The sequence below is a fragment of the Podarcis gaigeae genome (assembly GCF_964106915.1).
Source record: "Podarcis gaigeae genome assembly, chromosome: 16".
In the NCBI taxonomy this organism is placed as follows: Eukaryota; Metazoa; Chordata; class Lepidosauria; order Squamata; family Lacertidae; genus Podarcis; species Podarcis gaigeae.
This window is the reverse complement of record NC_139693.1, coordinates 10,837,149-10,862,167: the sequence shown is the minus strand read 5'-3', so window position 1 is coordinate 10,862,167 and position 25,019 is coordinate 10,837,149. Positions and strand designations below refer to the sequence as shown.

General features: G+C 47.5%; 1 protein-coding gene across 5 annotated transcripts; it reads right to left on the bottom strand.

Moving 5' to 3' along the window:
• Nucleotides 1-4,986: 4,986 nt before the first annotated feature.
• On the bottom strand, nt 4,987-24,734 carry KLC2 (kinesin light chain 2). Of its 5 annotated transcripts, none has more exons than XM_083715730.1 (16): nt 24,525-24,734; nt 18,724-18,974; nt 17,552-17,782; nt 16,220-16,292; nt 15,067-15,289; nt 14,163-14,250; nt 13,379-13,480; nt 12,300-12,473; nt 11,396-11,495; nt 10,788-10,837; nt 10,605-10,678; nt 9,715-9,823; nt 9,061-9,210; nt 8,729-8,853; nt 8,324-8,384; nt 4,987-7,411 (listed from the first exon to the last, which is right to left on the bottom strand). In XM_083715730.1, exons 2-16 carry the CDS (start codon nt 18,970-18,972, stop codon nt 7,331-7,333), a joined length of 1,890 nt encoding a protein of 629 aa, XP_083571856.1. In that variant the 5' UTR covers nt 18,973-18,974; nt 24,525-24,734; the 3' UTR covers nt 4,987-7,330. The 5 variants fall into 5 exon arrangements, with proteins under 5 accessions (XP_083571856.1, XP_083571858.1, XP_083571854.1 ...); XM_083715732.1 differs by having other exon boundaries at nt 18,724-18,980; nt 24,525-24,585; XM_083715728.1 differs by lacking the exon at nt 24,525-24,734 and adding an exon at nt 24,410-24,464 and having other exon boundaries at nt 18,724-18,980.
• Nucleotides 24,735-25,019: the final 285 nt, after the last annotated feature.

The following is a 25,019-nucleotide window of genomic DNA, read 5'->3' as shown; positions in this document are numbered from 1 at the left end:
AGAGATTCTGTAACTCAGTTGTCAAGTGGTCTTTGTCAGCCAGGCGTTTGGTTCTGGAGATGAGAGTCTTGGCTACGGAGTTTATTTGTGCAGGGTGGTGGTGTGATTGTGCATGTAAGTAGCGGTTGGTGTGTGTTTTTTTCTGGTAGATAGTGTGTCCTAGGGAGCCATCAGGTTTTTTGTAGATTAGGACGTCAAGGAAGGGAAGTTGGTTGTTGGCTTCTATTTCCATAGTGAATTGTATTTTGGGGTGTAAGTTGTTGAGATGTGTGAGGAAGCTATCCAGTTTTTCTTTCCCGTGTGGCCAAATTACAAAGGTGTCGTCAACATATCTGAGCCAAAGTTTGGGTTTGTGTTCTGACTTGTCTAAAGCATTGGTTTCAAAGTGTTCCATGTACAGGTTTGCGATGACCGGTGAGAGGGGTGATCCCATGGGTGCTCCTTCTATCTGTTTGTATCTTTGTCCATTGTGGATGAAGTACGTGTTGGTTAGGCAGTGGTTGGTCAGGTCCAAGATGTATTCGGGGGGATTGTATTTGTTTTGAATAGCTGTCAAGGCTTCATTAATGGGCACTTGTGTGAAGAGAGATACAACATCGAAGCTCACAAGTAGGTCATTAGGATGTAGGTTTTGCTTCTTTATTGTTTCTATGAACTGGAAGGAGTTTGGTACGTGTGAAGAGATGGATTCTGCATAGGGCTGAAGTTGCTTGGCGAGAAATTTAGCGAGATTTTGTAGAGGTGAGCCTATGGAGCTGACTATTGGTCTGAGTGGTGTTCCTTCTTTGTGTATCTTGGGGAGGCCGTAGAATTTGGGGCATCTGGATGATTTTTCTCTGGGGATGATTCTTAGCTGGATTTCTTCACTGATAGGAGAGGCTTTTATTTTGGATTTGGTGGTTTTTTTCCAGATAGGTGGTGGGATCTGTTTTTTTATAGGTTTGTAGGCAGGATCTTGGAGTAGCTTTGATAGTTTTGCTTGGTAGTCCGATGTGTTCATCACCACTGTGGCATTACCTTTGTCTGCTGGGAGAATGATTATGTTGTTGTCTTTCCTCAGGTTGGTGAGTGCTTTCTGTTCTTCTTTGTGTAAATTGCTTCTGGGTGGTTTGCTGGAGCAGAGGATGTTGGTGACTTCAAGTCTGATTTTATTGGCTTCAGCCTAACCAAATTCAACCCAGATGAAGCCAATAAAATCAGACTTGAAGTCACCAACATCCTCTGCTCCAGCAAACCACCCAGAAGCAATTTACACAAAGAAGAACAGAAAGCACTCACCAACCTGAGGAAAGACAACAACATAATCATTCTCCCAGCAGACAAAGGTAATGCCACAGTGGTGATGAACACATCGGACTACCAAGCAAAACTATCAAAGCTACTCCAAGATCCTGCCTACAAACCTATAAAAACAGATCCCACCACCTATCTGGAAAAAACCACCAAATCCAAAATAAAAGCCTCTCCTATCAGTGAAGAAATCCAGCTAAGAATCATCCCCAGAGAAAAATCATCCAGATGCCCCAAATTCTACGGCCTCCCCAAGATACACAAAGAAGGAACACCACTCAGACCAATAGTCAGCTCCATAGGCTCACCTCTACAAAATCTCGCTAAATTTCTCGCCAAGCAACTTCAGCCCTATGCAGAATCCATCTCTTCACACGTACCAAACTCCTTCCAGTTCATAGAAACAATAAAGAAGCAAAACCTACATCCTAATGACCTACTTGTGAGCTTCGATGTTGTATCTCTCTTCACACAAGTGCCCATTAATGAAGCCTTGACAGCTATTCAAAACAAATACAATCCCCCCGAATACATCTTGGACCTGACCAACCACTGCCTAACCAACACGTACTTCATCCACAATGGACAAAGATACAAACAGATAGAAGGAGCACCCATGGGATCACCCCTCTCACCGGTCATCGCAAACCTGTACATGGAACACTTTGAAACCAATGCTTTAGACAAGTCAGAACACAAACCCAAACTTTGGCTCAGATATGTTGACGACACCTTTGTAATTTGGCCACACGGGAAAGAAAAACTGGATAGCTTCCTCACACATCTCAACAACTTACACCCCAAAATACAATTCACTATGGAAATAGAAGCCAACAACCAACTTCCCTTCCTTGACGTCCTAATCTACAAAAAACCTGATGGCTCCCTAGGACACACTATCTACCAGAAAAAAACACACACCAACCGCTACTTACATGCACAATCACACCACCACCCTGCACAAATAAACTCCGTAGCCAAGACTCTCATCTCCAGAACCAAACGCCTGGCTGACAAAGACCACTTGACAACTGAGTTACAGAATCTCTCAAATGTGTTAATTGCCAATGGATACCAGCAAAACAGGATTACAAAGCTAATCCAAAAGGAAACACCCCCCAAAAACCAAGACACAGAAGAAAACAATGGCATGGCCCTCCTTCCTTATATCAAGGGCACTACAGATAAAATTAGCAAAATCCTCCATAAACACAATATCAAAACAGCCTTTTGCACCAACCAAAAAATAGCCAATATCCTCAGAAACCCCAAGGATAAAATCCAGTTGGAAAACCAAGGGATCTATGAAATACCCTGCAAAGTCTGCCCAGCCACGTACATTGGACAAACAAACAGACGAATAAATGCACGTATCGCAGAACACAAGAATGCCATCAAAAAAGAAGAAAAAACTTCCTCTCTTTTCCAACACATGAAAGAAACAGGACACGAAATTAATTTTGCAGATTCCAAATTGCTCTTTAACACGGAACATCACCACAAGAGAATAATCATGGAAGCCATCGAGATAGAGAAACACCCTCACAACATGAACAAGCGTGACGACACATCCCGCTTGCCAGACATCTGGAAATTAGCCCTCCCCACAAAAACTGACACCAGATCCAGAGGCACACAGAACGCCAACACCAATCAACCACACCAGACCCAAACCCAGACCCTCTCCACAGATGAATTACTGACACCATCCAGTAGCCAATCCATGGTGGCACCTCCGGATGCTGCACCCCCCTGCAATCCCTACACAGATCTGGCTGACACAAGCCACAAAACCACAGCTCGCCCCTATACACGAAGCCAAGCCAAAGCACAACTAAGTGCAATACAGCCATCTTCTCAGGAAAACTCTTCACAAAGTTCAAGAGGTCAAGACACAAAGACTTTAGCAACTAATCCACACCTAATGACCCACCTAAGTGGTACTCAGGATATCACTCAAGAAATCACTCAAGGTATCTCTCAAGTAATTAAGGAACAAAAGAAGAAAAGGCACACTAGCCTGGGAACTTCCTCTCTGCCCAGAACATTGGAGGCTAGACACCACACCCCCTCTACAGTATTTATAGGAACTCAAACATTGAGATCCCGCTCTGTTCCAGTAACAAGAAGCCGAAAGCACCAGCCTGAAGATGACGAGTGAGACCTCGTCGAAACGTCGCCTAGACACCCCAACTTTTACACGGGAAGACACCCGAGGACACCAAAACCTGCATATATATATATATATATATATATATATATATATATACACACACACACACATACAGGTAACTCTCAACTTATGTGGGGGTTACGTCCCAGGGATAGCAGATTCAGCCAAAATTGCATATAGTCAAAACATATTGGGTGCAATGGCAGGTGGGATTGCAGTTCCCCCCCCATCCCAGAAGCCCACCTCCTTTTATTTTTTATCAATTGCCAAGCACATAAAGCTGAATGTGCACAAGTTAAACGTGCATAAGTTGAGAGTTCCCTGTACACATAGACACACACACTTCCTTGCCCAAAGGGTGCAATTCTATACATAATTCCATATACCGTAGTTCACCTGGGATTAAGCCTCAGTAATTGCAATAGGACTTAAAAATGGGAAAAGGGGGGCGGGTTCTACAAAAGCTTTGGAGGCACCAGATAAGACTCCTAGGTCAGCAACCCACCCCACTATGAATACATCCCACTTTTCTACAGGACTTTTAACACCCAATTTAACACCCTTAACAAGTTGTATAGTCATTGTCAACCAATCTAACCCATGGCTTGCTTTTCTCTAGAATCATCCAGTTTATCTCTCCCCTCACTCCTTTGTCAGCTTCTTTGCTGTAAGCTACTCGCAGGCACACACCTCCAACTAAGTCTTCCTCAGGGCAGCTGATCCTTGTTGGCAGTCGTTCCTTGTTGGCATCCACCTGTCATGGGAAGCAATGGAAGAGGGCGCCTTCAAGTGTGAAGCCAAACTGTTGTGAGAGTTACAGTGCTTGCTATGGCTTTAGAGATCAAATACATGAGTGACATGTTTTGTTGCAGGTTAGGCAGATGAAGGCAACCAGTTCTTCTGATGCAGGCACAATATGGCGTTTCTTCTCTCTGCGCTCCTCCCAGTGGTCATTCCTCCTCTGCTCACTGCTATGGACACACAACCTGTCTGTCTCCAGCAGCTGTGGTCAACTGCAAGGGATTTCCACACGGCAGGGCTAATGTTGCCAGCCTTCATGTCACGTTTGCAGACATCTTTGGAAGCAGCTGGGTCTGCCAACGGGCCTGGTGGCTGAAGCCAGCTCCCCACAGAGCATGTCCGTGGGGATCCTGCCATCTTCCATTTTGTGGACGTGACCGAGTCAGCAAAGACGTTGCTGAGACAGGCGTGTGAACATGCTGGGAATGTGAAACCGTGATGGCTTTTACAATTGCGATAAAGGTCACACCCACACATAGTTTATAGCACTCTTATATCATGGCTTCTTCCCCCAAAGAATCCTGGGAGCAGTAATTTGTTAAGGCTTTTGACCTTCCAAAGCTACCGTACTCAGCACCCTTAAACTACAGTTCCAAGGATTCTCCATGACACTTAAAAGCGGAATAATAGTGCTTTAACTGTATGGTGTGGATGTGACCTTAAAAGAATGGGGCAAAGTTGACTACCAGAGAAGCAGGAAAGAGAAAACCAGGTACAGTAAGGAGCTTTCATTTTTTTATTATTATGTTTTCTACAGCAACATCATTAAATACAGAGCAAAATTTGCCCCATCTCATTTATTCCCTTCATCTCAGCCCATCCCACCCCAGAGCAGCTATCAGGCTATCCACCCCACCCCCCTCACTCGATGTTAAGTCGCTCTGGGCCCTGCCCATTTGTATGTACTTTCCTGAAAGAGAGGGATACAGTCAGGTGAGAGGGCCTGGTTGTATTATTGTCTTTTTTGTTGGTTTAAATAACATTTTCTCGCTTAAATACTGAGCTAAGAGAGCAACTAATGAAGAGGCAAAGGAAAGTCGCCAGCTTTAAACTGCAAGGACCCCCACCCATGCTTTTTAATAGCTGTGCAGGAAGGAGCAATGCCAGCCGAGTTTGCCTCCCGACCGAGGCAGAATGGAGAATTTGCAACCACTGAAATGCTCGCCTCTTAAAACAGCTACTAAAAGGCACACAGATCCTGGCCTAGAAACTCTAGGATAGCAGCAAACTCAAAGGAGAAAGCTCTCCTGGAGGGGTGGGTCAATTTAGAACAGAAGTGGTGATCTCCCCCCAAGCACTGCTGGACTCCCAATTCCCCATCAGCAAGTCCAATGGTCAGGGATGACTGGGGTTGAAGTCCAACGTCACATGGAGGGGGCAAGCTTGGCTGCCACTGAGAGAATGGCTCAAATTCCTTACTCTTCCGCCACACATGCCAGGTTGCAGCTGCAGCTTAAAACCTTCACCAGGAAATAAGGCAGCTCCATTTATAGTGCTTACAGGTCTAACGTGATTTTTAATAAGGTCACACGATAGAGTGAGGGGTTGGGCTAATATTTTCCAGCACTGATTTATGGGGATTATTACAAGAACTTTAATTTCCACCATCCATCACCCATACCTTCATGCTCCCAATGCCATACTCCTCCCAACAGACAGAAAATGCCTGGAATCCACAGTCCCCTACAATGCACTCCCGTGCATCGGTCTGATAGAAACAGAGACAAACATTCCAGGGAAATTTGTTGTCCAGTGTAGAATGACCCAGAAAGTGCAACGTCCAGCGCTGAAGGCCAGCCATTCCTGCTTCACAATGCTTTGCTGTTGCTCAGTCCAGAAGGAAGAGGAAACAGCAAATGCCATGTGGTCAAGTTTTGTTGATAGAAGAGAGTGGGTGGTGGTTTTGCTAGCGTGACATCACCAGCCTCCATGACACAGGAAACTGTGGAGATAGACTCCACAGCTGCCTTCTTCCCCTGGCCCTAAACTATTTTAGGGAGGTTGGAGAGGGAAAGGGCAAAACTGGCAACAGCTGTTCTGTGCACAAATGACACAGCCCCGACCCGGCAAAATAGCTATGGAAAGTGAAAGAATTCTTAAGAGGCTGCTGTACATAAGCAGAGTAGAGACTGGGGAGGTTGGGTAGAGAAGAGGAGAAGAGAAAAAAATGGCGGAAAAGAAGTGCATAGGTGGGGGTTGGGACTTCAAAAAGGAACAGCAATTCCCTGAGGCCAAAACAAGAATGCAAAGCAAAGAGATGAGGAGAAGACCACAGCGGGAAAAGAAAAGAGACTTCACATGGCAAAGGGTAACTATAGGTGCCCTGGGAATTGCAATTCTTCCTCTTCTGGGGACAAGCAAATCAAACTGAATTTTTGGGTAATTCAGCCCAGGCACAGTTTTCTCAGAGGTTTGCTACAGTAGGGCATAGCATTGCTTATTTAGGAGCACTGTAAGAAGCCTCTCTCTGCCCACTCATTTTTTTGGGGGGAGGGGTTCTGAAAGACACAGATTCCTCCTCCCCACCAAAAGAGATACATTCTTAGCATTCACAGGAAGGGGGCACTTGAAAAACATATAGTGCATACAGTATATGCATGAGGAGTGCAGCCTAGGGGTTCCTTGGCGCAGGTGGGATCACCTTATCCTTTACAAGAAGCTAAACTGCTGGCAGAGGAGATGGACAGATGGCAGAGTTAAGAGCCACACTCACCCTAGCAAACTACAGTTTCTTTTCCAGTAGCAAAGTACAACAACGAGGGTGACAGCAGCATGCTGCAGTGGAGAGGAAGACATTGGCTGTGTGTGTGTGTGTGTGTGTGTGCGCATGCGTGAGTGCATGCACACGTGTGAGAAAGTGTGTGAGAAAGTGCACACTGCTCCACACAGGGCAAATTGTGACGGGACATCCCTGTAACCAGGGGGTGGGCGATTCTTCTTCTGCTAGACATGGGGGCAAGTGGTCACAGGCAGAGCAGTACAGAGAGAGAGAAGAGAGAGAAGGCAGAAGGTCGGACGTGGCCCAGGTCTTCAACAATGCAACGTAGGTGCAGGCCAAGCTGATCCTCACGCCAGCAGAGAGTTCCGCCGAGAGAGGTCTACATTGCTGGCGCTAAGGCCACGGCTGTCAGATAGACTACTGGATGCCTGGAAAAGGTAAAGGGAGACAACGGTCAACATGTCAGAGCAGGGATGGGGGACCTTTTTCAGCCAGAGGGCTGCACTGCCTTGTGGGCAACCATTCATGGGGACAACAACACATGCCAGTGGGTGGAGCTATGGGTGCAAGGCATACTTTTGTAGAACAGGCCAGCCACTCAAAAGCCAGGGCTTTATAAACATCATCCCTGGCCCTTGGCTATGTTGACTAAGGCTGATGGGAGTTGTATTTCCACATCTGGAAAACACTGCATTGGCTACCTCTGCCTTGAAGGCTCCCAAAAATTTAAAGCAGGGGTCAGCAAACTTTTTCAGCTGGGGGCCAGTCCACTGTCCCTCAGACCTTGTGGGGAACCGGACTATATTTTGAAGGGGGGGGGGAATGAACAAATTCCTATGCCCCACAAATAACTCAGAGATGCATTTTAAATAAAAGGCCACATTCTACTCATATAAAAACATACTGATTCCCGGACCGTCTGCAGGCTGGATTTAGAAGGCGACTGGGCCGGATCCAGCTCCTGGGCCTTAGTTTGCCTACCCATGATCTAAAGCACCCAGTTTTGGGTGGATGAGTCTGTTTGCTGTGCCTCTGCATGATCTTTTGATCTGAATGTGCCTTCTCCCAATCAGCCTCTGCTAGACGTGGACAATTCTGTGGCGCATCTGCACTGGATTTCATTACAGAGATGCAACATAAATTGCTATCCCTTGTATATGAGGTTGCCTGGTGTGCTTCTGGGTGGGTCCCTGCTCTGCCCTTTCAATCAGGGCTTTGGAAGTGGTTGGGAAAGAACATCCTGTGATGTCTCAGTAACCACACTTCCTTCCCCTACCCAACAGAGAAACAACTCAGAAGGGAGAGAGAGGCGGGCTGCGATTTGAAGTCTGTGTGTATACCTGGCTTGCCTCCTCTTCCACGCTCTTGTTGAGGAAGTTGAGAGAACTGGCCCGCTTCATCCTGCAGGGAGACAAAAAAATAAGTGCCAAAGGAGTTAGGCCTTTTGGTCACTGATCTATGGCCTTCTCTAGGGTTTCAGGCATGTGAAATTTCCAGGTCTGCCTGAAGATACCAGGGATTGAACCTGGGACCTTCTGCATGCAAGGCAGTTGAGACACAGCCCCTTTTGATATTCACTAAGGGTGTTGCCTTCATGACCTGGTTGTGAGTTTTCCCAGAGACATGCAGCTAGCTATATACTGCTGAAACAATAATAAAAAATATTGGGCTGGCTAGACCTTGGGTCTGCAGCAGATCCTGCCCACCCCAGATCCCAAAGCAGAGCCACTAGACGGAAGACTTACCCTGGGTTCCGGGGCTCCTGCGGGCTGCTCCCCTGCAGCTTCTTCACCAGCATCTCGCTGCTTCGTCGCAGGGCGTCACGCAGCTTCCCAAAGGAGCCGCTGCGTCGCAAGGCTCCGGAGCCAGCCTGGGAAGGTGGGGAGAAAAGAAGAAAAGGGATCAGCACCAAATGTCTAAATCAGCATCCTGTTCCCAGAGAGGCCAAGCACATTCCTTGAAGGGAAGCCTAAACACAGGGCCCGTGCGCCAAAGACTCCCCACACCTTGTTGGATAGGATTACACTGAAGTGTCCTCCATTTTAGGATTAAATTGTAAGGTTTTGCTGCTTCTTACCCCGGACCACTCAGCCGCTCTGTCTTCTGGGTCAATCCCGTTTTCACACTTGTTGGAGCTGAGGACCCCCTCGCAGTTTGATCGGTGCTCGGAGCGGTTCCCATCCTTCAGTAGTTCTACAACCTTGCTCTGGTTAATAGCGTCCATGCCCTACTTGGAATACAGAGATTATCTACTGGGGCATCCAAAAGCCAGATGGCCTATTTAAGCCAGCAGGCGGGAGCAGAATTTTTTTAATATCCCCCAGCACACATTTCCGTCCCACTGCTGGAACAACACTGCCTATCCTCAGGGGCAGTGTGTGTGAAACGATAAGTGCTGCTTTGCCTTGCTTCTGCTGCCACTGCCTGCTCTGTCGCCACTGCACACCCTGCCGCATCAAAATAGCACCACCATCAGCGCTGATTTGGGGCGAGATCTCACCCAAAATCACTCGAGAACTTGCGGAGCACACAAGATCTCGAATGAGTTTGGGTGAGATCTCATTCCAAATGGCTGCAATCTTGCCCCAAATCAGTACTGATGGCAGCAGGGCACCCGTGAGCGTTCCACCTGGGGGTTTTCTTCTGTCTGAAGCAGCGGCCTCACCCTGCCTAACAGCTGGGCAGGTTCTGCCTATCCTTCTACCACTAACCACCATGATGCAGCACTTGCCTGCTTGCGGGTTTTCTGGGCACACTCCTCCAGCGTCTCTGCAGCCTCCAATTTTCCCTGGCGCCGGTAGAGAGCACCCAAGCTTTTCAGAGTCGTGTTGACTGTGGGGCTGTGGGTGGAAAGGAGAATGCAAAGACAGATAGGTCAAGAGCATTCTTTATACCCCTTGCACTTTTGCTGTCCTCTTAAGGAACTTTTCACAAAATAAAGTTTCCATTAAATGGTCAAATTCGTGTCTTTAAAAAAAATAAAAATCAATCGTCATTTATGCATCTTATAACTGTTCTAATATAATTACAGTTAAATTAGTTAAAGCTACTGTGTTAAGAGACACACTGGGCTAAAATATGGTCTAAGTTTAAACCACTGGATTGCTTCGCCCAGCAATTGGTCACCTATGCTGTTCCTACACTTTGCTCCAGCCTTTTCTCTGCATTACTGTTGCCAATTACTGTTGCCAATACTTGCGTTGGTTCCTTTATGCAGAAACTATCTTAAATGATAAGTTGTAAAAGCCACCTGTTAGATCACACAGTTAAGTACCAGTTGCTGGAAACCACAGGAACAGCGAGGGCTCTTGTGATTGGATCCTGCTTACGGGTTTCCCATGGGCATCTCATTGGCCACTGTGAGACTAGATGGGCCACTGACCTAATCCAGCAGAGCTCTTCTTATGTACTTAAGTTCACTCGTCTTATCAAGACAGTCAATGAATCCTAACCATTGTAAAATAAGGAAACTATGTCAGCCTTAACTTGTAGCAGCAGCAATTTCACTCTTCTTCTTCTTAAGTCTCTGGCTTCTCTTTCACTTCAAGCTCCTGGCCCCAACTCAAAGCCAGGAGCAACCTTTTAAAAACCTTTTTAAAAAGAAAAGGGGCTACCCCTTACCTGTCCACCTTGCAGGCTTTGTACCAGCTGCCATACTCCCCGTAGGGGGCGCTGTCTTTCTCCTTGCGCTTCTCCTAAGGGGGAGGCAGGGTTAAAGGTTAAAGGGCAGGGGGTGTGTCAGACGGCTTGGATCCACCCCCAAGGGAAAGTCGGGTTCCCTTCTCCCTCCCAATGCAGAGGTACCTTGCTTTCCTCTCGCTCTTCTGCATGCATCCAGATCGGCTTATTCTCTCCTACAAAGAACGGTGGTTGGGGGAGAACAGAAAAGAACTTACAGCAGTGAAGAACCTGCCTTGAACCAGGGCAGACCAGCAGTCCACCTTGTGGGACTCCTCAGGACATTAAAAATATTTCTTGTACATTTGCATAATTATAAATAAAACTCAGGGCGGTTGGGTGGGAGGGTTATGAAATATCCACATTTCAATGCACCAACCAATTTGCCAGTCACGCTCTCAGCCTAACCAACCTCACAGGGTTGCTGTGAGAGGGGAAAAGGGGAGAAAGGGGAGAACTGTGTATGCCAGCTTGAGCTTAGAGGAAAGAGGGGATAGAAATGTAATAACAAAACAACAAAAAAAGTCATTAAAACCATGTGGGCAAAGGCTGATGGTCAGCGTTGGCAAAGGATATGCTTTTAGCGGTGTCCCTGATCAGCTGATTGACAGCAGCCACAACCCCCCTTTTGTCCCAGCTGTGTCTTTTCCTGCCCCAGACCTGAAATGCATAAAATAAAAGGAAGCAACCCTCCTCTGTACACATGAGGCTCCACCACCTGTTCCTGCACTCACCATTGACTGAGCCGAACTCTCTCTCGTGTGCTCGGGTCAGGATCTCCTTGTAGAGGGCCTCAGCGTCCTTGTATTTGCCTTGTTTGAGGTAGCAGGAGGCCTGTGGGGACATATTCTGAGGTCAGAGGAACAGGCTGTGGCAACAGGGATCAGGAAGCATCGATGCCTAGCAAAAGCTGGATATTACATACACCAGGATTCTCTACTAGCAGCATAACTCTATGAAGTGCTGCCCTTTCTCTTGCAGAGAGAAGAGGCAGACTGCACAGACCATTATTCATCCAGGTGGTCAGTCAGGGGATTAACCTGTCTTCCAGTGGCATGGCCAATGATTGCAAAGTAAAACAGCAGAAAGACACCAATCAGGAGTAGGCAGGGGAGGAGGATGGAAGGGCTCCAGGGGCAACTGGAAGTTGCCTTCCTGCCTCCCTTCTTCCCCCCAGCACAAAGGCACTGATGTAACAAAGGCACTATGCAAATCAGGGGCTACAGAAGCTGCCATTGTCTAGGAGACATTGAACTAAAACTCCCATCACCCCCTGCTGGCTGGGATTGCTGGGAGTTGTAGTCCACCAACATCCAGAGCGCTGGGGGCCCCAGGCCCTACAGTAAACACCACACTGTTAAATGTCGCAAAGTTAATACGAACTTTAAAGCATTTAATACAAACTTTATAGCATGCTATCAGTGTGCTTCAGCCTTGGGCCCCCTGTTGTTTGGACTAAAGCTCCCATCATCCCTAAACATTGGCTAAGGTGTCAGGGGATGATGGGAGTTGTAGTCCAACCAAAATCTGGCATGGAAGAAAACTGCTTAGCATAGATTCCACCCCCCCCCCCCCCGCTTAAACCATCCCCACACCCCCAAAGGTTTCTCTTGGACTTTTCCAATCAACCCCTCTCACCAGGTTGTTTTTAGTTTTGGCCACATTGGGGTCATCTGGCCCAAGGCGAGACTCATAGATCTCCAGGGCGCGGCGGTAGTAGTACTGAACCTCCTCGTACTTGCCCTGGTTCTGGCAAAGGAGAGCCAAGTTGTTGAGCTGCTTGGCCACATCTGGGTGGTACTTCCCCAGCACCTGGGAGGTTGGGAAGAGGAGACACTGATCACTTAAAAAGAAAGAAAGCAAAGTTTGCCCATGTTATTGCCAAATCCCAGTTCCCAGTGCTGATCGCCCAAACCATCAATTTCACATAGGAAATTACTTTAAACCAGATCAGGCTATTCATCCCATCTGACTGGCAGCAAGGGTTATACCCTGACAATGCCACTGAGGATTGAACCTGGGGCCTTCTGCATGCAAAGCAGATGCTCTACCACTGAGATATGGCCACGCTTCCAAATAAGATTCTAGTCCTCAATGTTCTGAATAAAGGAAGACAGCAGACAATGAAGAGCGGGGTGGGGGTGGGGAAACAGACAGCCTGGAAGAGACAGGGTTAAATAGAAGCAACTTGTTTAACAAGCGTAGTGCATGTATTTTAACTTTTGTCAAGGGAAAATGACTTTGAGCAAAAGGGTGGGGATGAAGATCCCTGACAACAGAACAGCAACAAAGGTGTGTGGAGTGGGGAGGGTGAAGCCATAACCCACAGGCTCTGCAGGCCACGGACTTATCAGATCTTCCAGCATTTTGTTCTGTTTAATAGTATTGTTTGATTTCATATTTTATTTGTTTATATCCTGAACATTTTCCCCACGCAGATCAGGGTAACTTGCATCAGAAAAATTTCAGTTTGCATTGGGGAACCATTACGATATCCTAGAAAGTGATTTAATTTACCATGTTCATCTTATTTGAATTTAGTACAAGCTAAAAACCTGATCACTGAGAAGCTTGCCTTATATTGTGTTCATAGTTAGCATCCATGCATTGTAACTGATGAACTTTGGAAACTGCAAATTTTCTGCAGAAAAAGAAAGCACCGGGGTGGGTGGGATATGCCCCAAGTATTGCTGCCTGTAGCGGCCTTCTTTAAGTACCTTCTCTCGGATCTCCAGAGCCCTCTTGCACAGCGGTTCTGCCTCCTTATACTTGCCCCGCTTACCGTACAGCACAGCCAGATTGTTGAGGGTAGCAGCCACCTAAGGATGAAAAAGTACATTGTACAACTCAAAGCTCTAGGATATGATTGCTGTGTGAACCTCTAAAGTCTACTTCAAAACAGGATATCACAGCAGGCTAGCAGATTCAGGGGACACGGGTGATGCTGTGGGTTAAACCACAGAGCTTAGGACTTGCCAATCAGAAGGCTGGCGGTTTGAATCCCCGCGATGAGGTGAGCTCCTGTTGCTCTGTCCCTGCTCCTGCCAACCTAGCAGTTCGAAAGCACATCAAAGTGCAAGTAGATAAATAGGTACCGCTCCGGTGGGAAGGTAAACGGCGTTTCCATGCGCTGCTCTGGTTCGCCAGAAGCGGCTTAGTCATGCTGGCCACATGACCCGGAAGCTGTACGCCGGCTCCCTCGGCCAATAAAGCGAGATGAGCGCCGCAACCCCAGAGTTGGTCACGACTGTACCTAATGGTCAGGGGTCCCTTTACCCTTTTAGCAGATTCAGAATCAAAGGTGATCCATTAAAGAAAAAGGAGGCGAAGATCTAAAGTGCTAGTCCTCATCGTTATCAAGGGGGAGGGGGAACCTCAAGCATCCAAATGGTTTCTGCTAGAGGCTCTGAAATGATTTATTTATTTAATAAAATTTATACACTGCTTGATTGTCTTAAAAAAAAGACCTCAAAGTGGTTTGCAAAAAATCAGGGTGCTTACGGCAGGGTGGTCCTTTCCCAAGGTCTTCTCCCGGATGGCCAAGGCATCATTGAGAAGATGAGCAGCCTCCTTGTACTTATTTTGGTCCCTGGCAGGAAGAAAAATAAGTTATTATTTTGGCCAGAGAGAATTCCAAAGCAAGGAGTGCCTATTACCAGTTCAGGCTGGTGCACCAACTATGCCCTTTCCTCGACAGAGGTAGCTTAGCCACTGTGATTCAATGTGTTGGGAACCTCATGACTGGACTACTGTAATGAGCTCTACGCAGGGCGTCCCATGTGATTGGTCCAGAAGCTGCAGTTGGTGCAGAAGGCTGTGGCCAGGGACCTGAGTGGCTTTCCCTGACCCATAAGACTGGGCCCATTTTTATGGAACTGAATGCTCTGAATTTTTGTTTCATTTGTTTTTAATATGCTTTTACAAGTCTTTAGACTGCTGTTTTATTGGTTTCAGGTTGTACTTTTGTTCTGATTATATTTTTCATTTTTATGCGGTATAGATTAAAAAATATATATGAAGCTGTTTATAAATGCGATTAAGAACATAAAATGATAAACGCCCACATCTGAATGTACAGTACACAAAAGGCATGGGGTACAGTCCTTTCTAGACTGCACATTGTCAGGCTAGGGGGTGGCTTCTGATCATGTCTGAATACTGTTCTCCAAGGAACTTGGAAAGCTAGTCATCTTCCTGACAAGCTAACTTTCCAAATGCATGGAGCTTTTCTGAGTTTCTATTCTTTCAGCTTAAGAGAGCCTGCAAATAAGCAATTCAGTAACGGCAGCCTAAAGAGATACAGTCTCAGCGGGGCAGTTCCACATGCTTTCTCTGCATGTCCAAGTTAGATCTAAGGTCAAAAAGCATTCCCCTGCCCTCAGCCCAAGTCAGCCAAGCCTCACACCTGTAAACCAGAGCAAGAATATTCAGCATGGTAGCCACATCGGGGTGGTCATGTCCTGAGGTCTTCTCAAGATCCTCCAATGCTTGCTTGCAGAGCGGTACAGCCACCTCGTAGCGCCCCTGGGAAGCATATTGGATCACCAGGTTGTGGAGTGTCCGCAGCCGTGCCGGAATCTCATAACCACCATGTTGGGCTGCTGCGTCTCCACTACCATGCGTCTGCCCTGCAGAAATACATTGACATCATCAAAAGGGGTGGGATCTGCTGCCCACACCCTCCACAAAGCAGTTCTTCAGTATGCTATACATACACACTCAAAGCAGGTGTATATACACCTGCAAACACAAACACCTACACACACTTAAAATGAATAGGCGGCAGGCTTAGGACAGAGAGCTAGCAGACTTCTCCACATAATGCACCATCATCCTATGGAATTTATATAATCACAGTGTTTCATGGCTGGAATTAAGAGCTATGTGAGGGAAGAGAAGTCAGCCTAAGAATTTGGTAAATGCACGGGACAAGGGGCCTGAGTTTGCATATTCTCCTCTCCTCTCCCTTCCCTCCCCCTTTTCACTTTGTGTTGGGTCTTTTAATGCTGTACACATGAGGCACAGGGATTGTCTTGTTTGCTACTGATACGTAAACTGCTCTAGCAGCCTTTTCAGACGAAGCGCAGGGCGAAACTGCTTTCAACTAAATAAATGATCATTCCTTTCTTCTGTCAGAGTATATTAACCAACCTATTTGTGGTTGAGATATTGAAAAGTATTTATGTTTGCTAGACATGGGGTGATGCCCAACTAAGTTTTACTCAGAGTAGACCTACTGGAATTAACAGGCCTAAGTTAGTCATGTCTCTTAATTTCAATGGATCTACCCCAAGCAGGACTAGCACTGCCTACAACCCTGAACATTTTTAGTTTCCTCAAATTTTGGTAGACGTCCAACAACTTTAGAGTTTGTCTATGTCTTGTACTTTTTACTCCTGTACCTTCTAGATGTTCCCTCCCTTCTAGTCCTCATGCAGTTATTACAGCTTAGACTAAAATGCTGCAATCTGAAGGCCACTATCTCTAGTATTCTGACTCCTTGCCGTACAAACTGACTTGCTGGATCAGAATGGTCTACTTAACCCAAGGTAGCTCACCTTGTCCCTGGTCATCATCGTTCGGGAACAGATCATCCAAGGAGTCTTTGCCCGTCTCCCCATTCTTCTCATCCTAGGCAGAAAGAAAAAAGACAATCAGGGATTGAAACGCTCCTACCGTTTCGAAGGCAAAAGGAAATGGTAAGAATGCCCAACACCATCCTAATCACCAAAGCTGACACCTCTGATTCAGTCCTTGGGGATTGCTGAACCTGCAGTGTTCCACTCCCAATTTGCTGACGTTTATGTATAGCAAGGATGGGGGAACCTTTGGCCCGCTAGATATTACCAGACTACAACTCCCATAATCCTTAATCATTGTCCATGCTGGCTGGGGCTGATGGGAGTCTGACAACATCCAGACAGCCCCAGGTTCCTCGACCCCTGATTTAAGGTAGATGCTACTGTTGAGAGGGCTGGAGCGGGACTTCTCTTTACCCATTTTCTCCACTCCATGTCTAATTTTATATACCTCTATTATGTCTTCTCCTACTCGCCTTTTCTCTAAACTTAAAAAGCCCTGAACGTTGTAGCCTTTTCTCACAGGGGAGTTGCTCCAACCTGTTGATCATTTCCGTTGCCATTTTTCTGAACCTTTTCCAGCTCTACAATATTCTTGGTGAGGTGAGCAGAACTGTGCACAGATACCGGGCTCTCTCAGGTACAAGGAGGAAGAACACAGCCACTGTGACTTTTATTTTATTTTATTAATTAATTACATTTTATACCACCCTTCATCCAAGGATCACAAGGTGGTTTACAATATAAAAACACAACAGTACAGAACGTAGTAAACAAAAGCAATACTCTCCCCCCCCCCCGCCAGTTTAAAAGCCAAAGGCCTGGGTGAAGAGGTATGGTTTTGCCTGGTAACCTTATCGTTCACAAATCTGTCTGCCTGTGTTTGTTTCTGCATCCAATTCAAGGTGCTCATATTAATATTTAAAGCCCTACATGACTTAGGCCCCAAGTACCTATAATACCGCCTCCTTCCCTACAGATCTCTCTCGGCTGCTGAGAATGGCAAAGGGGGCCACCTTGGCAATTCCTCTGCCCTCAGAGGTTTAGGGGCCTTTGACAATTGAGTTCTGTGCTTTTAAGACATACCTTATTTGTATGATGTTAAATTGTTTTAAATTGCTCTTGTGTTTTAGTGCTGCAATCTGCCTTGGGACCTTCGGGCAAAGGGCAGGAAACAAATAACCAATCACCCGCTTTTAAAGCCATCTAGGTTGGTGGACATTGTAAGTGCAGCTCATTCTCTAAATATGGAGGGTCACGAGTAGGAGAGCGTAGGGTTGAGAGAAATCAGAAGAAAAAGAGAAGGCTCACCGATGGCGAAACATCATCATCAAATTTCTTAATCTGGTTCATGAACTCCAGGTGCTTCTTCTCCTCCTCCAGCTGGGCCACGGACTGCTCGCTCCGCTGCAACTTCTGCTGGGTCCCAGCCAGCTCATCGCGCAGCCACTGGTTCTCCTGCACCAGGCGCCGCACCTGAGCACGCAGCTTCTGCTTCTCCGACTCCACCGCGCTCAGGTGACTGGAGAGGGCAATGATCACCTGTAACCGGAGACTTAGTGTGAACACAGGCCTGTGAAATTCCAACTAGGAAAGGGAACACAGGTGACAAAGCCCCAGGAACCCTTGTGTTAGCGGCACTCTGGCCCTCCAGATACTGCTGGGACTCAACCCCAGTCAGCTCAGCAGGCACCGAGTGATCCAGTAAGTCACTCAGTTGAAAGTTGGTGTTAACTCTTTATTAGTAAAAACATGATCTTTGCAGACTTGGCTAAGCACCAGGCCTAACGAGGGCAGCCATTCATTCCCTCTAGGCCTTACTCCATGGAACTAAAGGTCTCCACCTCCCCACAGCCATCTAGATCTCCTCCTCTCCAAGGCTTTTCCCAAACAATCGGAGACTGCGCCTGCGTGCAGCCAACCTCTCCACGCTTTTCATGACTCTTCTGGTTCTGGAAGACAAGGGGGGGAGGGGAGCTTGTTACAGCAGGTGGGAGGGACACCTGTGACACTTCACCAGCCTGACTTATCTCTGCCTCTTGGCCTCCCTCATCCCACTTTCCTGCTTCAGCTTCTATCTTTGATTCTGAGCTTCTCTCTGCCACAGACTCTCCCAGCTCACTAAGCCGTTACCTTCTTCAGCTCTTCTTCCCAGTCCTCTTCCTCTAACCACTCATCGTTATGCCGCCATCACCTCCCAGCCTCTCAGCCTTCTTCCCCCTAGCTGGTTCCTCCCACCATTTCTCTGCATCCAAACATCCAAAGGGCCCACAGGGCAGTGGCGTAGTGTGGGGGGTGCAGCGGGGGGCCGGCCGCACCGGGTGCAACATCTGGGGGTTAGGGTTAGGGGGCGCAAATCCACAGGTTAGGGGGCGCAAATCCATGGGTTAGGGGGCGCAAATTACTTGCTTTGCCCCGGGTGCTGACAACCCACGCTACGCCACTGCCACAGGGTTCCTCATCCCTAAACTAGTGGCTGTTACCTGAGCCTCCCCAAGGCCCAGCTCAATGGCTTCCAGAGATTTGCGCAAGAGGCTGGCCTTCTCCTGGGCAGCGCTTGTTTCATGCTGCTGCTCCAGGCGGTTGACGGTGTCGAGAAGGGCAGCCAGCAGCGAGTGATGCTCAGTGCGCAGTGTCTCCAGGCCTTGCACCACTGCCTTGGTGCCCAACACAATCTCATCCTGGCTCATCTTCTCCAGCTTCTCCTCACGGGGGTACAACATGGTCGCCATCACTGAGCCTTCACAAAGCGAGAGAGAGAGAGAAAGAAAAGAATATGGTGGAGTTGGAATAGGTCCACTAAACCAGGCTTGTTTTATTTGTTTTAATAATGATGGCTCTATCACACTCTTCCTCAAAGTAGGTCAAGGTAGCACACATGGCCCCTCCTGACAACAATCCTGTGAGGTAGGTTAGACTGAAAAAGAAAGCGCAGAAGCATTGCACAAGTTGGTTTTCTTGTCTTAGAGGAAATACATGACTTTTGCTGGTATACAAGTGAACATGTGAATTTTTATGGATTAAGTAATTCTTATTATTAATTAAATTCACATCCCACCCTTCCACCCCAAGGAGCCCATGGTGGCAAACAGACAAGTAATAAAACAATGAGAACTTCTTAAAAACAGTTCTAATATAGATGGAAACTGGGATCTTAATCTCTGTTTAAAAGGCTTGTTGGAAGGTCATCCCTAGCTAGCAGGATGAGTGGTCAGTGATGATGATGGGAGTTGTAGTCCAAAAACAGCAAAGTTTGGGAAACCCTATTCTAAAGCATAGGCACATGAAAAGGAACATTATTACCTGCTGTTCCCACATGGGGGAGCCACTCGTACCCTTAGGCAGCAATCCTAAAACATACTTACAAGGGAGCAACCCTACCATCAAACAACCACAGTGGGATTTGACTTCAGGAGTGCAAAGGACTGTGCTCTAAGTGACCCAGATGACACCTGAACTTTGCATACCTGCGGCAAGGATGTGGCACAGGGTGGGGTTTAATTTGAAGCCAAGCTGAGCACCAGAACCTGTTAGGTATGCTCGAGTTCAACTTTGGAATGGTTGTAGTTACAACACGGGGGCGATGAGTCACAGCCCCATCATGAATGAGGAAAAAGGTCTGGCAGAAGGTGCAGTTGCACCCCCCCCCCCGCCCAGCATTTCAGGAATCAAAGAACATCAGAGCCTGTTGGATCAGGACAATGGCCCATCTAGTCCAGCATCCTGTTCTCACAGTGGCTGCCCAGATGCCTATGGGAAACCTGCAAGCAGGACCTGAGAACAAGTGCACTCTCTCCTGCAACCGGTATTCAGAAGAATCACAGCCTTTGACTCTAGCCGGGGTCAGCAAACCGGGGTCAGCAGGAGGCCGGTCCACTGTCCCTCAGACCTTGTGGGGGGCCGGATTATATTTTGAAAGGGGGGGGGATGAACGAATTCCTATGCCCCATAAATAACCCAGAGATGCATTTTAAATAAAAGCACACATTCTACTCATGTAAAAACATGCTGATTCCCGGACCGTCCGCGGGCTGGATTTACAAGGTGATTGGGCCGGATACGGCCCCTGGGCCTTAGTTTGCCTACCCATAGAGGCAGAGCATAGCCTCCATTGCTAGCAGCCTCTGATAGCCCTCTCCTCCATGAAGTTATCCAATCTTCTTTGAAAGCGACCCAAGTTGGTTGCCATGCCTGCCTCCTGGGGGAGCGAGTAGCACAGTTCCACTATGCGCTGCGTGAAAGAGGACTTTCTTTTCCCCCAACTGAACATTCAGCATCATTGGATGTCCACGAATTCTAGTGTTATGAGAGAAGGAGAAAAACTTTTCTCCGTCCACTTTCTCCACACCAGGCATGATTTTTCTAAACTTCTATCGTGCCACCTCTTCCTCGGCTTTTTTCTCCAACTCAAAACGTCCCAAATGCTGAATCTTTCCTCATAGGGGAGTCACTTCACCCCCCCCCTTGATCTTCTCAGTTGGCCTCTTCTGAACCTTTTCTATTTCTACCATTTTTGAGATGAGGGAAAGGAAAAGCGGGAGGGGCAGGGAGAGAAGAGGGGCAGAGAACCCCCCCTTTTTTCCTCCTGTCCGGCTGTCATTGCATTTCCCGGCTCCCCCAGTAGGTGGCTGGCTCAGGCCCCAGCAATCGAGACGCAATGCGGCGTGGAGTCCCGTGCCCAGCAAACCAAACCGAAGCCGCAGCGCAATAGGGATCGCTTTAACCTCTCCCACGCACACGCAGGATAGAACCAGACACACTTCTTTTCCCTTTAAGTTACCAGACTGCCATTTCTAAGAACTCACTTTGCCCGTCTCTACTTGATCTGAAAAAGAGCTGAAACTCAGAAGTCCTTGTATCCAAATGATGAGAACTGCACTGACCCCTGCCCAAATATGAACGAAGTGTGCTCTGTCGTCGTCGTCCCCGGTCATATCTGTTTATAAAAGGATTTCTCCCTCTCAGCCTACCCTTTTATTTTCAATCTCCTTTCCATTGCCCTTTTAGCATTCTCTTTATCAAGAGGAAAGGATGAATGATGGACTGGTGCAACGTAACATCCCCGCCCCTTGAAATAAGGAAGGAAATGCTTTCGGCCAGAGGTTTCAGAATATTTCAAGGAACTTTGGGCAGTATCTCCCATTTTATAGGATCTGCTATTTACCTAGGGCAGATACAGAAGCAAAAAAAAAAAAGGGAGAGGGGGACACAATAAATATCCACCCATCCACTCCACATCACGAAGGGCAGGGAAGCTTTGCGTATCTGTTCTTTCGCACAAACCCACCCACCTCAGTTGTAAAGTATTCTGCAGATTTGATTTTCCACTCTGAGGCTTTTTAAGGGCAAAAGTAGAGACCTCTGTACTCTTTTCATCTTTGATTTTGTTTAAAGGAAATCCCTCTTTACCAAGAAACAAGCATGTCCGTCATTTCAAGAAACTGGATAGTCAGGATTTCTGATGAAGATCACAACAAAGAAAAAAAGGAAGAAGCAAGACCTGAACTTCTGAACAGATGGCCCTTCCTTGCTGTATGATCACACAGGCTCAAGGTGCGCGCGCGCACACACACACACACACACACACACACGTTAGGCCCACACAACTGTAGAGAAGCACCTCCAAAATCAAGTGTAAGATGCAAGGGAGATATAGCCAAGTCCTCAAGAGCCTCCTATGTGCTTTTCCAGAATTCTTGGCCTATAAAAACACCACTTGCCCAGACACCCTTCCTTTCAGCCTTGGATTATTTCTGGGAATTGGGGGACATGGGACTACTTTGTCGTTCCACCCTCTCAAATTTCTCCCCTTATACTTGAGTTCTTTCCACAGCATTGAAATGGTACTGACTCTGAGGCCTTCACAGATTTTTTAAAAAGAGTTGAGGTTCCACTCCCCCTAACCCAGCTTGTTTCTGTCCTCTGATGTTCAAGATGTCCTAATTCATTCAATATTATCTGCTTCATCTTCTCCTCATCTCCAATCAGACTGGGTTGTCTCCCTAGCCTGATCTTCAGGCTGGTAGTCTTCATGAATTATGGGGTTCACCCCTCTCACCTATTCCAACCACCCCTTAAACCTTTAGGAGGATAATCTCATTGATTGAGTTACCTTCTCTATGCCTTTGAGGCATTGCAGAATCCCTCTAATTTATTGGGGGGGTGTTCAATCTTCCTGCTTTTCCCCCTTCTTTTCCCAACTTCTTAACCAACCCACCATGCCTCCTTTTCTCTCAGCAGTCTTTGTCCAACCGGTTAGCAACATGCCTCCTTCCTCCTCTGCAGGCCTTGACTGTGCTCCTTCAAGGTACATCAAGTCTCTCCTCTCTTTGATCATACTGAAGGTAGGGTACTACCTTAACCTCCATTTTAACTTTGTGGAGATCCTAATGATGCCTCCCACCCTCTTATGGTAAGGCAGGAAGGAGGGCGATTCCCTTCTCCTTCATCACCTCCCTAGACACCTGTCTCACTTTTTGAAAGGGAACTCCTTGCTCTTTTCTTTATTTTTATTTAGGAGTATTTATACCTGCCTACTAACCCAAGTTCCCAAGGTGGTTTATATTATATATTCAAAAAAAATTTAAAATAGACGGAAGATACAAGAGTCACTGCAGCAGAACAATGATGTATACAACTCTCCATTCCTCTTCTCTGGTGGCCCAGCAAATGCCCTTCTGCAGGTGGATCTCCTGCTATTCAAATATCTTCTCACCTTCACACATCACCTCCCCCAATCCTGGGAGCCTCCATCTCTTCTTTCTGGGGTAAAAGTTTCTGAAACTCCACCATCTTAAAGGGGATTCTCTACTTCAACTCCAGAAGCATTTTCATCCATGCTTACTTTGTGGCAGGGCGGGGGGGAGTGCCACACTTTACGTCCATCACCCTTTCCTTGAAGGGGGGTTGTCTCAAATCAACCCACAAGGTATCCTCACTCCCCCCCCCCAAAGATACACACAATACATTAGGTCCCATATTTTGGACACTCTGCAGCCACTTGCTACAATAGTGCCCCTCCACTCTTTTTTTATCGAGAGAACTCTAATAACTTCTATCTCCCTCTACTCTATTCCTGCTAGCTGAAGATTTGCAAAAGCCTCTTCTGACATTTCAGTGTTTATGAGGGACTTAGGGGGTCCCCTCTTCTACCTACCCAACTACCTTCCTTTTGGGGAATTATGCTCTCCTTTTCTTGAGTACCTCTTGTCTTGAGAGGACTCACCTCCTGACCAACTCCTCATCCAGCTGGTGGAAGGAACCCCTTTTGGTTTAGAGAGGCCCTCATCCTTTCAAAAGAGTGTCTAATTAGCTCCCCCCAACTTCTAAATACCCAACCCTGTTTTGGCTCCCCTCTAACCACATTCCTCATTCTTCTGGCTTGGGAAAACTCATCCCTCCATTTAAGGAGGCTTTGTCCTTGCCCACTCCATCTCACCCCCCATCTTTTTGGAAATGCAAAGGAACATCTATCTTAGGTCCCTCTCTTTCGTCTGGGATAACTCACCCCCCCGCTAACCCCCCCCCACTCATAATGTGTGTTTCTGCGGGCACCTTTATGAAATTGGTGGGGGTCTCCTCTGCCTGCCCCATTGGCTTCTTCTTGAGAAGCCCTTATAACAATCTGAAGGAACTCGCCCACCAGTCCTCCACCTGACCACCGTTGGAGGAAGCTTTGAGAAGGAAGGACCACAATTTACTTAGGGGGGGGGGTAGAAACACCATACATTCCTCTGCTGTGGGAATTCGCTCACCCACCTGGCCGCCCCCTCATCTTCATCTTCTGCAAGGGGCAGTTTTGGCTCAAGTATCCCACCAGTCACCCCGCATTTCATCCTGGGGAGGGGGCTGTCTGACAGGCCACTTCTCACTTATATCCTGGGCTGCCACCCTCCCTCCTTTTCACCCTAAGCGGGGGGGGGGCCCTCTCGGCATGACCCCCCCACCTCTTGTTTCCACCCTATTGGCGTGGGGGGGGGAAGGCTTTTACATGGCAGAAGGGAGAATCCCTGCCCAACCAACCAGCCACTCAGGTAGCCTTTTGCTTGGGGGGGGGGACGACGACGACTCGACGAACGACCACCCACCCACCCCTCATTTTCATCCTATAGGGAGCTTTTACTTGGGGGGGGGAGGATGACTCCTTACCTGACCCCCCCCTCACCTCACTCTCGGCGCGAACACCCACCCACCCCCTCGTTTCCACCATATATGAGGGGCTCTGCCGACCGAGGAGGCCCACCGCCCACCACCTCAGCACCTCAGCCGACACGACGCAACGCACCTGCGCGCGCCGCCTTCGCCGCCGCCGCTTCTGCTCTTTCTCCAGCCACCGGCGGCCTCACATCCTTCCCGGCAGGCACTGCGGCACCGGCAGCCGCGCGGCCCCGCCCCAAAACAACCGCCTTAAAGGGGAGGGGGCAACCTGGCCGGCCGGGAAAATGGTGCCGGAGGACAAATAAGGAGGAGGAGTGCCGCCGCCGCCGGTCCTGCCTTCCCGCCTTAAAGGGGATGGCAAAGATGCCTTGGGTTCTCTTTCCGAAGTTGTTACCAGTTTACTTGGTGCTTTTCCTTTTGTTTTTGTTTTTTGTTTTTTTTAAAGAAATATTTCTTAAAGTTTTACAAAAGCGTAAGTACAAAAATAAATGAAAAAAGAAAAAGGAAAAATAAAAATACAACATACAAAGGACAAAAAGAAAATAAGAAAAAATTAAAAACAAATCCGTTTTTTATAACTTTAAACTCATTTGCTTGTTTCCTTGACCTCCTCTCACCTCCC